Source organism: Eumetopias jubatus, unplaced genomic scaffold (genome assembly GCF_037043125.1).
Source record: "Eumetopias jubatus isolate StellerSeaLion01/CBP00866 unplaced genomic scaffold, mEumJub1_p1.0 scaffold_12, whole genome shotgun sequence".
Lineage (NCBI taxonomy): Eukaryota > Metazoa > Chordata > Mammalia > Carnivora > Otariidae > Eumetopias > Eumetopias jubatus.
In genome coordinates this window covers 52,483,207-52,495,991 of record NW_028274818.1, presented here as the reverse complement: position 1 = coordinate 52,495,991, position 12,785 = coordinate 52,483,207, and the positions used below count along the sequence as shown (strand labels likewise).

At 35.3% G+C, this 12,785-nt stretch overlaps 2 protein-coding genes across 4 annotated transcripts in view; both read left to right on the top strand.

Annotated features, from left to right (window-relative positions):
* The window catches only part of RABGAP1L (RAB GTPase activating protein 1 like), a 754,336-nt gene that overhangs the window by 262,317 nt on the left and 479,234 nt on the right, over positions 1–12,785 (top strand). The window lies entirely within an intron of this gene.
* Positions 3,556–6,067, top strand: GPR52 (G protein-coupled receptor 52). The gene has a single exon (XM_028122991.2). It carries the CDS (start codon positions 4,177–4,179, stop codon positions 5,260–5,262), a length of 1,086 nt encoding a protein of 361 aa, XP_027978792.1. The 5' UTR covers positions 3,556–4,176; the 3' UTR covers positions 5,263–6,067.

Below are 12,785 nucleotides of genomic sequence, written 5' to 3'. Positions count from 1 at the left end.
CCTCTGTCCCTCTCCCCTACCCACCCACTCATGCTCTCTCTCTCAAATAAATAAAATCTTTAGGAAAAAAAAGAGTAGATCTTTAAAAAATATATGTAGTCTATCCTTGTAAATGGTTTATTTAGATTTGTGTGACATAGGTAACTTTAATAATTGATAGTGTTTTATTTTTGATGGTTTTATAGTAAAGCTTAGTATTTAACTTTTTAATATGGGGTATGGGTTCTGTCTACATTCATGAATATTTATCAAATGTAATTTTTATTTTGAATATTTATATTGTAAAAGAGAATGTTAGTTAAATCCAGTCTTGTTTGATTTTAAAGCTTTTAGGTATCCCTAAAAGTCAAAATACTTCCCTGTAAAATAGGACCTTCTAGCCTTTTGTTATTACATTTAAATATTTACTTTCAAATCTCAACATGTTTGTACTCATTCTACATTCTACAATTGTTATTCTAACTTGTTTTATAAATTATTCTGGTAATGAGAAATGTGCTTGCATTCTGTATTTCACCTAAGCCCCTGAAGATTTTTAACAATAATATGGCCTTCCTGTAAGGCAGTTCAACATGGAGGAAAAAATAGGGTTTTCTGTTCTTTAAAAATCATTTTAAGAAACAAAATTGATGAACATAGGGGAAGAGAAGGAAAGATAAAATAAGATGAAATCAGAGAGGGAGACAAACCATAAGAGACTCTTTTAACTATAGGAAACAAACAGGGTTGCTGGAGGGGAGGTGGGTGGGGGGATGCAGTAACTGGGTGAGAGGCATTAAGGAGGGCACTTGGTGTAATGAGCACTGTGTGTTACATGCAGCTGATGAATCACTAAATTATACACCTGAAAATAATAATACACTATATGTTAACTAACCTGAATTTAAATGAAATCTAAAAAAAAAAAAAGAAAGAAATCCAAAATAATTCTTCTTAGACATTTCCTTAGTGGCAGCCATCAGTGGAAAGGAAAGGGAGGGAGAGAGGTTCATCAATATGGTGTTAGGAATGACAGTTTTGACCTATTTCAGTGCCAGTTTCATGACTCTAGTAGGCAAGTTATACTTACCTTTTCTAGTACCCACCTTCTTCCTTTGGAAAATGATAATGATGGGTACCTACTCCATAAGGATTTAAGGTTTTTATAGAGAGAAAATATGTAAAGCACATAGCATGATGCTTGGCACACAGAATGTGCTCAACAGATGTTAGTTATCTTCCGTTTTCATCTTAATTTTCCTTATTTAATTCTGAAATAATTTGTAAATTAATTCTAAGTCACTTTAAAGAAAAGTGCTGACCCCATAAGGAAATGCTTAAAATAGAGAATGTTTGTCTATAGTAAGTCAAAATAAATGGAAATGTTTTTCACCTCCATCAGGTAAAGGAGCTTAATTTGCTTTCTTCTAACTTGGGTATGAGTGGCTCAATCACCATATGACAGAGTTCTTTGACTGATTGTTTTTCATATTAGGATAAAAAGTGGAGTAAACAGTCATTCTACTTATTTCTAATCCCTACTTTTCAAAATTCACATTTGACCTTAAATATTTCCCCAAATAGGTTTTAGCATAGAGGTGTTAGTTCCAATGCCTCGTTTATACAGTTAAATACATCAAATTCAGCAAGTTAGTGTGGGTGTGGCAGGGATTGGCGAGATTATTAAATGATTTAACTTCTATTAATCAAAATATAACTATATTTTAGAGAGTAAAATTAGTAGCTATATCACTTGAGTTCACGAAGACTTAGCTGATTTTTAATAATTAATGCATTTTTTCTGCCAGTGAGCATTAGATTTCTGCTGACTTTTTAGTGTCATAGTACCTCGTGGTAGTTTCTTTACAGGGTTTAAAGGTGTATCCCAGTGCTTTTTTTTTTGCTTTTTGTTTTTTTTCTGTCCTGTCCATAGGAAATAATCTTTACAAATGCTATAATGAGACTACCTCTAGAGATTCACATGTGCCATTAATATGTTATAAGGCTCGGTCAGTTGCATTGTCTTCTCTTGTCAATCTTGATCGGAGCTTGCCGAGTAAGTCTATAAGCCTGCATGTGCCTGGCAACTGTTACCTAGTGACAGTTTCAGCTGCAGTAGCCATTGGCTGTGCTGTTGATTGGGGCAGGAGGACCGAGTCACCTTTCTAATGGTGAGTTCTTCTGCATCAGCTCAGGATGAGGAGGAGGAGCAGGGCTCCGGCTCAGGTGGAGGCAGTGATACTGAGAGATTGTGAAGAATATACCGACAGCATCCTGGTAACTGCATCACAGTAGATCGGACTTCTGAATCAAGCAGCCAGCCTAGCAGCTGATAAGAGTGAATGTAGGTGAGAAGCATTGCCTTATTCCTGTAAGAAGAGAACTATTTTGTGATAAGTGAAACTAGGAATGTACAAGGAGGAATATCCTGTGACTATTATAAAAGAAGAAAGACTTCCCTGAATGACTTGGTGGTGCACGAGAAAACAACTTTCAGAAGAATGCTTTCTATTAAGCTGCTGCTTTGTTCCTGAAGGAAATGTTTTTTATTTCTAATGCATGTTATTTCTTCAAGAGGTATGACAACAAAGACTGACAAGAAACTCTCTGAAATACGTGTACTTTAAAAAAGCTTTTGACAAATGTTCACCTGATAATCAGAATGACCTTGGAAGCCTTTTGGATGGATTCTATCCTGCAAGCCTTTCAGTATTTCAAACTCTAGGATTTAAACTCACCTTGATGCTTTAGAGGTATTTTAAAATAAGACCATCTTATAACCTACCTAATGGCCCCTGTATTAATTGAGCACTTGCTCAAAATAGAATACAGAAATAGAAGAGGCATTTTCTTAACATATGGCTGCTATATAACTGCAAATATAACAAACAAGGTAATTTTCCACTTTCAGAAGATTTAGTCGAAGTAATGATCTAATGTGTTAATCCTCTGATGAAAATAGAAGAGAGAGAAACGTAGACTACAAAGCCTACTAGAAATACCTAAGTAATAAATAATGGCAGCATTTCTGGTCAAGTAAGCTCAGTATATAGGAAAGTTTCTATTGTCTAAATTTCATATATATGTGAGATATAGGTGTGGTTGCGAAGGTGAGAAATAACTTTGAGCTATTATTTTAATGATCATGCTCCATTATTTGGAAGGTGGCATATCAGATAATACAAGTTATTTTCAGTTATTGATGCTGAAATTAATAACACTTATTTTCCCTTTGAAAAGGAAAAAATATAAATTATATTGTTGGTGGTAGCACTAGTAATTGTGATGGACTAAAACTGTTTTCATCTGAATGCTTAAAAAATTGCATGCAGAATTAAAACTTTAAAGTTTATCATCTTTTGTCAGGTGTTAACCCATTGTATATTATCTTCCCTACTGGAAATAAGCTTTTATTTCCTCATGAGAGTTATAGGACGATCTGGAGTCTTTTACCTCTGCTCTGCTCCTTTATGCCCAAGTTGAGCTGAGTCTTTTAGAATTAACCTCGTGTGTGTGTTTGTCGGGGGAGTTAGCTTTTTTGAGAAATGAGAGAGAAATAGATCATGAAGTTGATCCACCAGCATCAAACCCTGAACTGAGTCCAAAGACACTTTTTGCTGCAATGAACTTTTTCTTAGATTTGCGACTAGATCTTGATCTTAGTTATTTAAACTGTAAAGTATGAATCCACTTCTTATGATAGATGAAGCAGAAAGCCTGAGACAATTTAAGACTTTTTCTCTTCTCATTCATTCTAATTGATCCCTAACAAACTACCTTTCTGAGAACAAACACCGCACAAAGGCTTTTCTTCCCTTGTCAATTGATTTTTTTTTCTTTTTACAGATTTAATTTTTCATAGTGCAAGGTAATAAGAAATCCATTTTCTCTAGAAGTGCCTGTGTCTTCAGAAGTTGTTTGAGAGCACTGGAGGAAGCTCATCAGTGACCTTTTTTCACCTCCTTTCTAGCTTACCTCCCTCTCTCCCCCTGCCCCCCACCCAAAGTTGAGATGTGTCACTGCTGCACTGAGCTGATGAAGAGGCTTGAGTACTCTCTGGGAGGCTCAGCTGTGACAGAAGCATTGCCACTGTCTACCGAAGCTGATCCCAAGACACTAATGTGCAGAGTTTAACACATGCTGGACAGGGCGCCTGCTTGTTGGAACCAAGGCTACCCGTTTCCTTAATTCCAAGCCATGAATGAATCCAGGTGGACTGAATGGAGCATCCTGAACATGAGCAGTGGCATTGTGAATGTGTCTGAACGTCACTCCTGCCCACTTGGATTTGGCTACTACAGTGCAGTGGATGTGTGCATCTTTGAGACCGTTGTTATTGTCTTGCTGACATTTCTAATCATTGCCGGGAATTTAACGGTCATCTTTGTCTTTCACTGCGCTCCACTCCTGCACCATTATACTACCAGCTACTTTATTCAGACAATGGCATATGCTGATCTTTTCGTTGGAGTTAGCTGCTTGGTTCCTACTCTCTCACTTCTTCACTACTCCACAGGTATCCATGAGTCATTGACTTGCCAGGTTTTTGGATATATCATCTCCGTTCTAAAAAGTGTTTCTATGGCATGTCTTGCTTGCATAAGTGTGGATCGCTATCTTGCAATAACCAAGCCTCTTTCCTACAATCAACTGGTCACCCCTTGTCGCCTGAGAATTTGCATTATTTTAATCTGGATCTATTCTTGCCTAATTTTCTTGCCTTCCTTTTTTGGCTGGGGGAAACCAGGGTACCACGGTGACATTTTTGAATGGTGTGCCACCTCCTGGCTCACCAGTGCCTATTTTACTGGCTTTATTGTTTGTTTACTTTATGCTCCTGCTGCCTTTGTTGTCTGCTTCACTTACTTCCACATCTTCAAAATTTGCCGGCAGCACACCAAAGAGATAAATGACCGGAGGGCCCGATTTCCTAGCCATGAGGTAGATGCCTCTGGGGAGACTGGACACAGCCCTGACCGTCGCTACGCCATGGTTTTATTTCGGATAACCAGTGTGTTTTACATGCTGTGGCTCCCTTACATAATTTACTTTCTTCTAGAAAGCTCCCGGGTCTTGGACAATCCAACACTGTCCTTCCTAACAACCTGGCTTGCTATAAGTAATAGTTTTTGTAACTGTGTAATCTATAGCCTTTCCAACAGTGTTTTCCGGTTAGGCCTCCGAAGACTGTCCGAGACAATGTGCACGTCCTGTATGTGTATGAAGGATCAGGAAGCACGAGACCCCAAACCTCGGAAACGGGCTAATTCCTGCTCCATTTGAAGAGAACTATACAGAACTCAAATGTAATCTGTAGGAGTTTTGGATTGTATTCTTGGTTCATCTGGAAATTTGCCACTAGAGAAATATTTACTTGAATAGTTGACTATGAGATGAAGGGACTAGAAGTTTCTTTTCTTTTTTTTTCCCCCCTCTTTTTCCATGGTGGTGGTGGGGAACTAGAGAAAAGAATGTATAGAGGGCAATCTCATGAGATAATTATAGTGTATGAATATAAATGTACAGTAATAGCAAAATTAAGCACGGAGGATGAAAAAAGTATTGAAAAAAATATCTCAGATCTTCCACAGGACATGAGCAAAGCCCCTCGGCATCTGTCTTCTCTGGCTGAGCTCTCTCCTCTGTCTTTGCCTCTCATTCTGTCCGTCTCTGTCTCTCTCACTCTCTTTGTGTTTGTGGAAATTACTTACATAAATTGCCCTTTATAGGAAAATGCTACATATTATATATGTGGCAAAGTACAATTTTTTGCATCAAAGTATACTTTTAAACATACTAATCTGCAATCCATAAATGGTTTCTCCAGGAAGGATGCGTAGTAAGTATTGTATTTTATTACCTGCCACATAACCTTTTTGCTTGTGTTTTTATAATATCCACAGCATAAAATTTCCGTTATAAACAAAAAGAAACAGTATTTTTGTTTCTTCTGGGTAAAATTATGCTTAACCCTCCACCCCCTTTCTAACAGCCTGCTATTTTTTTCTCTCTCCATTTTTCTTGATCTGTATCCTTCAGTACCTTAATCCAAAAGTGTCTTATCTAAAGAAAGAATCTACTATATAAAGCAATCATAATGTTAAATAATCTATTCCTTCCAATAAAGCAATCTATAGCTCGTTTGAGATATTGTGTTAAATATTTTTAATAGCTTTTGTAAACATTTTTATCTGGTTCCTTTTCATTTAGTTCATGTGCCCAAAGTGGTATCTTTTTTTGCTATAATAAAGCTTTGTTTTTCTTTAAGAAAATCCACAAATCTAATGCAGATGCAGAGTATTCACCCAGAAGTGAGGTATTAATTGCCCTTTCAGACCACACTCCGTGTGTCCCCATTTTTTTTACCCCTTAAGAGTAAATATTAACCTTTTGTGTTAGGTCTACAAAGCTTAGTGTTGCGTCCACCAATCATTTGTGTGATATGCATTTGCATATAGTATATTTTTTACAACAAAGAAAATGTAAATTATATTATGTGATCTGTGCCTAATGTTTTCTTAGCACAATATATAGATCAATGTTGCTTAAGTCATCAACATTGGAAAAAATATACAAAAAATTCTTTGAAGAGAAAAATACTTTTGTGTAGTTGTTATTTAGATATTTATATTAGACCAAGCTGCATTCTTAGTACTGCTGAGAATACAATATACTTAATTATCAAATACAGGTAAGAGCTGTCAGTATTTTCTTTTGTAATGATCTGTTTTCATACACAAAGATTAAATTAACTTATTTTTTAGTGTGCTACATGGAATTGTATAATAAATTGTCAGGGGTTTAGATGTAGCAAAATGGCATTTGGGGAATAGTAGTGAAGCAAGTGTGAGTGGTAAAACATCTAAATCTTACTTTTTTTACTATAAGTTTCCTGCCTGACAGATATTTTAAAGTTTATATGAAACTACTGAGTATTTTTCTTCTCAGCATTTTGATTTCTTTGTTTTATGAAATGCATTTAATGAAATGTGCCTATGACTTCAAATTGGAAGCCAACTGTGTTTGCACACCAGTGGTTTGACTTCAGAGGTCCTTTAATAGAAAATGTCATCATTTTATTGAGGTTGTTCTGAACCCATGTATATTTTTAAACATGTAAGAAAGGTTTAAAATAAAGAATAAAATAGTATTCTATATATCAAAATCAGACTTTGTTTCAGTTTAATAAACACTCAGAACAAGAGTTTGCTTGTTTGGAAATCAAAATTTAATTGTTTAACATTTCTGTGGTTTGGGTTATGTATAGTCTTGCCCTCTGTTTGCCAGTGACATTTTGGATAAGTTGAAATGAGCCTTTTAGGTTCAGACCAGTTCAAGGAAAACAAAATTCAAGAAAGCATAATACTACTAACTTTTCAGCTGTCACAAATAGAATCTTCAACTTGATATGCATTATTTGGGAATCAGATTTTGATTCCTTTAGTTTGGTGTGTAAATAGAGTTAGAAAGGACTCAGTAGATCTCTGCAGAGGAAACCTGAGGCTGTGTTTATTGCATTTTCCTCTTCTGGCTTTTCCTCATGATAATTAATAACAATTATGTGTCAAGTTTTAACACTGTGTTAAGTTTTACATATATTATAACATTTAATCCTCACTACAGCCCTTTCAGATAGGTACTTTTATTATTCTTATCCTAGAGATGAGCAAACTAAAGAAGGGTGATTAATGCCAGGTCACTCAGTTAGTCAGTAACAGAGGTTCATTCACACTCAGCTGGGTTGGAGCTAAAGCCTATGCATTGAACCATTCTGCTCTACTGCTTTTCTTTCTTTCTTTCTTTCTTTTTTTTTTCCTCAAAAGCCTTCACACCTTTGTACCTCTGTCTGTACCTTGCGCTTACAAAATTTCTCTGAGTTTTATTTCTTTTTCCTCGCCTAAATCTTTTGCTTTAGTCCTTTCCATGTCTTGTGGTATCTTTTTCCTTGATCTTACAAATTTCTTTTATTAAAACACCAATCTGGTAAGCCCAGACTTGCCAGTTTAGTCTATAATCAAACAGAAACCCTAGGACATAGCATTTCCTTGACATTGCCTTTATTCACTTTTGTTAAGTTTTTGTTGAGTAGTTTTTTCAGATCTCTGTAGATTTCCTATAGAAAAAAATTTTTTTTGATGAAAGAGAGTAGAGAAGGAAAGCTTTACTCTGGGCTGCAAGGGGAACCTCTGTAAGGCAAGTTCTAGGTTTAGATTTTTCATTTATTATAATGTTTCACATGCAACTCGAAGGCAAGCCACTTAACTTCCTTTTGACATATTTTAATGTGTGTTTATATAATAAGATAATACTTATTTTGAAACTACTCTTTTTTAGATTAATGTGTTTTAAGAATAGAAAGCATAACCATTATTCTCATCATTATATTGTATTCGATGGTAATTATCCAACTTGGCTATAAGTGACAGCCAAACAATAACATTGTAGTCTGTTACTGGGGGTTCTATTATCTGTGGAGTCATTTCTAAAGTTATGTAGCGTTGGAAGTCTTTATAACCCACCAGTGTATGAAACCTGGACTGAAATCCTGGCCTGCAGAAGCTGTTTGTCCCTAGGTAAGATAGCAAGTCCTCATTTTTCTCATCAGTAAAATCCAGAGACTTGTACCCTCCTGTTAGGCTGGATTTGAGGACTAAACAAGATAATGTAGTCTGTGTGCTCGGCATGGCTCCTGGCACATAGAAAACGTTCAGAATGTGGTAGCTCCTTTTCACTGTGGCTGCCATATTTGTTGCCATCACAATTTAAAGATCACTAATTCCAATTTAAGAAAGTTACATTTTATAACAGAATTAATCCATTGAATTTAAGAGTTTCCTAAAATGGCATTTTTCCCCCTGTCTGTTTAAACTCAGATTTTGGCTTAAATTCAGTTGTTTTTAAATATAGAAAACTTCCATGATTTCTGAAAGCTCATTTTCCAGGAATATTATTCATGAGGACATTTGAAATTAAGGATAAACTAGCAAGCAGTTGTTGGGATGATTCTGAGATTGACTTACCTCCTCACCTGGTTGTATTAAAATATGCTTAAACATTTTTCTTTTGTCAGGTTGGCAGTAGTAGGAATGGATTGTTCGGGATTGTTTTGCCATTTGTCTTTTTATTTTATTTTTCTTCACTTACTGAAATGGAATTTACACACTTACTGTATGTATTTTGTTACATACATGTTACCTGGAAGAAACAAAGATTAACCAACAGGTTCCTTGTACATATAGCACTGATTTATGAGTTTAGAAATAAATGAAGTTGTTGCTTTAAAGGACTTTCCTCTATCTCTCTCCACCCTGGAAACTAATCATTAGATATGAAAAAGATATAATTGTGTGATAAATAAAGGAGGTTAAGATGTGGGGAATTTGCTAGTATAACATGTTCAGGTTGGGCCATCACAATGCATAGGAACTAAGTTGTACTGAGTTGTACTGAGTACAGTGTACTGAGTTGATGTGATATTCTGATGTGTAGATTCCAACAGTTGCTCTTCTCCCTGAACAAAACTTTTTTTTGGATTAAGAAGACTATGTAGAAAGTGGCATACTCTACAACCAAATATATAGACATTGAGGAAAACGAAATGACTAGAAAAGAAAAACAAAACAACCAGATTCCCTTTTCAGTGTTTCTTGTAAATGAGTTTTATCCAGTGCTAGTTCTGCTTTATAATTTAAAATATTCATAACCTTGTTTAATAGTATAAATGGTTGTGTTTTAAAATATTAAAAGTGAAGTGATTGAGTCTTCTTTATTCATGTTCTGTTTAATTTTTTTACAATAACATTTACTTCTTTTATAATCCGAAAAAGAAAATTGTTTTATTAAAAAGAACACTGAGGGGTACCTGGGTGGCTCAGTTGGTTGTGTCTGCCTTTGGCCTAGGTAGTGATCCCGGGGTCCTGGAATCAAGCCCCAAGTTGGACTCCCTGCTCAGTGGGGAGTCTGCTTCTCCCTCTCCCTCTGCCCCTCCCCCACCATTTGTGTTCTCTCGCTCTTTCAAATGAATAAATAAAAATCTTTAAAAAGAATTTTGAAAAAAAAGAATGCTATTTTAAAAATATTTTGAGGGGCGCCTGGGGTTAAACATCAGACTCTTGATTTTGGTTCAGGTTTTGAGATTGAGCCCACATCAGGCTCTGCACTCAGCATGGAGTCTGCTTGAGATTCTTCCTTTCCCTCTCCCTCTGTCCCTTCTCCTGCTCATGTGTGCTCTCTCTCTCTCTCTCTCAAATAAATAAATAAATCTTTAAAAAAAATAAAAAAATATTTTGACATTTCACAAAACAGTTTTTGTTGATTCTTCAAGTAACATTATCCAATTATGTCTCAATATTACTTTCTTTTGAAGATAGTCTATATAGTTTTTTTTAAGTTTTTAATTCCAGCTACTTAACATAAAGTGTTATATTAGTTTCAGGTGTACAATATAGTGATTCAGCAGTTCCATACATCATCCAGTGCTCATCACAGGTACACTCCTTAACCCCCATCACGTACTTAACCCAGTCTCCACTCTCCTCTTCTGTGTAACCATCAGTTCTCTATAATTAAGAGTCTGTTTTTTGATTTGTCTCACTCATTTTCCCCCTTTGCTCATTTGTTATTTTCTTAAATTCTGCATATGAGTGAGATCATATGGTATTTGTCTTTCTCTGACTTATTTCGTGTAGCATTATACTCTCTAGCTTCATCCATGTTCTTGCAAATGACAAGATTTCATTCTTTTTTATGACTGAATAATATTCCATTATATATATATATCACATCTCCTTTATATGTTCACCAATCAGTGGACACTTGGGCTGCTTCCGTATCTTGACTATTGTAAATAATGCTGCTATAAACAGGGGTGCATGTATCCTTTTGAATTAGTGTTTTTGCATTATTTGGGTAAATACCCAGTAGTGCAATTGCTGGATCATAAGGTAGTTCTATTTTTAACTTTTTGAGGAACCTCCATACTGTTTTCCATAGTTGCTGCACCAGTTTGCCTTCTCACCAATAGTGTAAGAAGTTTTCTTTTTCTCGACATTCTTACCAACATCTGTTGTTTTTTGTGTTACTGATTTTAGCCTTTCTGACAGGTGTGAGGTGATAGCTCATTGTAGTTTTGATTTGCATTTCCCTGATGGTAAGTGATGATGAACATCTTCTCATGTGTCTGTTAGCCATCTGGATGTCTTCTTTGGAGAAATATCTGTTCATGTCATTTGCCCATTTTTAACTGGATTATTTGTTTTTTGGGTGTTGTATTAGTTCTTTATATATTTTGGATACTAACCCCTTATGAGATATGTCATTTGCAAATATCTTCTTCCATTCCAGGTTGTCTTTTAATTTTGTTGATTGTTTCCTTTGCTGTGTAGAAGCTTTTTATTTTGATGTAGTTCCAATAATTTATTTTTATTTTTATTTCCCTTGCCTTGGGGATCTAGCTAGAAAAAAGTTGCTATGGCCAGTGTCAGAGACATTACTGCCTGTGTTCTCTTCTAGGATTTTTATGGTTTCAGGTTTCATATTTGGTTTTTAATCCATTTTGAGTTTACTTTTGTGTATGGTGTAAGAAAGTGGTCCAGTTTCATTCTTTTGCATATTGCTGTCCAGTTTTCCCAACACCATTTGTTGAAGAGACTGTCTTTTTCCCATTGGATATTCTCTCCTGCTTTGTTGGAGATTAATTGACCATATAGTTGTGGATTCATTTCTGGGTTTTCTATTCTGTAATGTTGATCTGTGTCTATTTTTGTGCCTATACTGTACTTTTTTGATTAACACAGTTTTGTAATATAACTAGAAGTCCAGAATTGTGATGCCTCCAGCTTTACTTTTCTTTCTCAAGATTGCTTTGGCTATTCAGGGTGTTTTGTGTTTCCATGCAAATTTTAGAATTGTTTGTTCTGTGAAAAATGCTCTTGGTATTTTGATAGGGATTTCATTAAGTGCAAAGATTGCTTTGGGTAGTGTAGACATTTTAACAATATTTGTTTTTCTAATCCATGAGCATGGAATATCTTTCCATTTCTTTAAGATAGTCCATATAGTTTTCTGATTTCTGTAATATTTACTTCAGAGAAAATTTTCTGAGAAATTTGATGCAATATTAGATATTCTTGAGTTATTTTTGCTTCAACACAATGAATACAAATGTATCTTTGAATGCAGTGTGGACTAATGCAATGAATGCATTGCAGCAAGAAATGACCAGTGCAGGGCGCCTGGGTGGCTCAGTTGGTTAAGCGACTGCCTTCGGCTCAGGTCATGATTCTGGAGTCCCGGGATCGAGTCCCACATTGGGCTCCCTGCTCAGCAGGGAGTCTGCTTCTCCCTCTGACCCTCTCCCCTCTCATGCTCTCTCTCTATCTCATTCTCTCTCTCAAATAAATAAAAAATCTTAAAAAAAAAAAATGACCAGTGCACTTGTCTGAGGTTATACGAGACACAAACAGTTGTTCATGTATAAACTCTGTAAAATACAACTGTAAAACATTTACTTTACTTATGTTCCTAAGAGAGTTTCGAGTTTAAAATAGATATTGTTAGGTTGTACATTTTATACTAATAGCCTCTTCACGTTATTTTGTTTACTCTTTCAGGAATTTTATAATTAAAAATATTAAATTGGTAAAATTGATATTGTAAGTGACAGATTGGGGAAGATTAAAAGAATTTCTGAAAAAGGAGGTAAAAAATCCTGAAAATCCTTGTTTAATGTTTTAGTATATTTAAATCTAATTTAAATTAAATTATATTTGGATTTTTCTTATATTTATTATTTTGGCAAGGAAAGG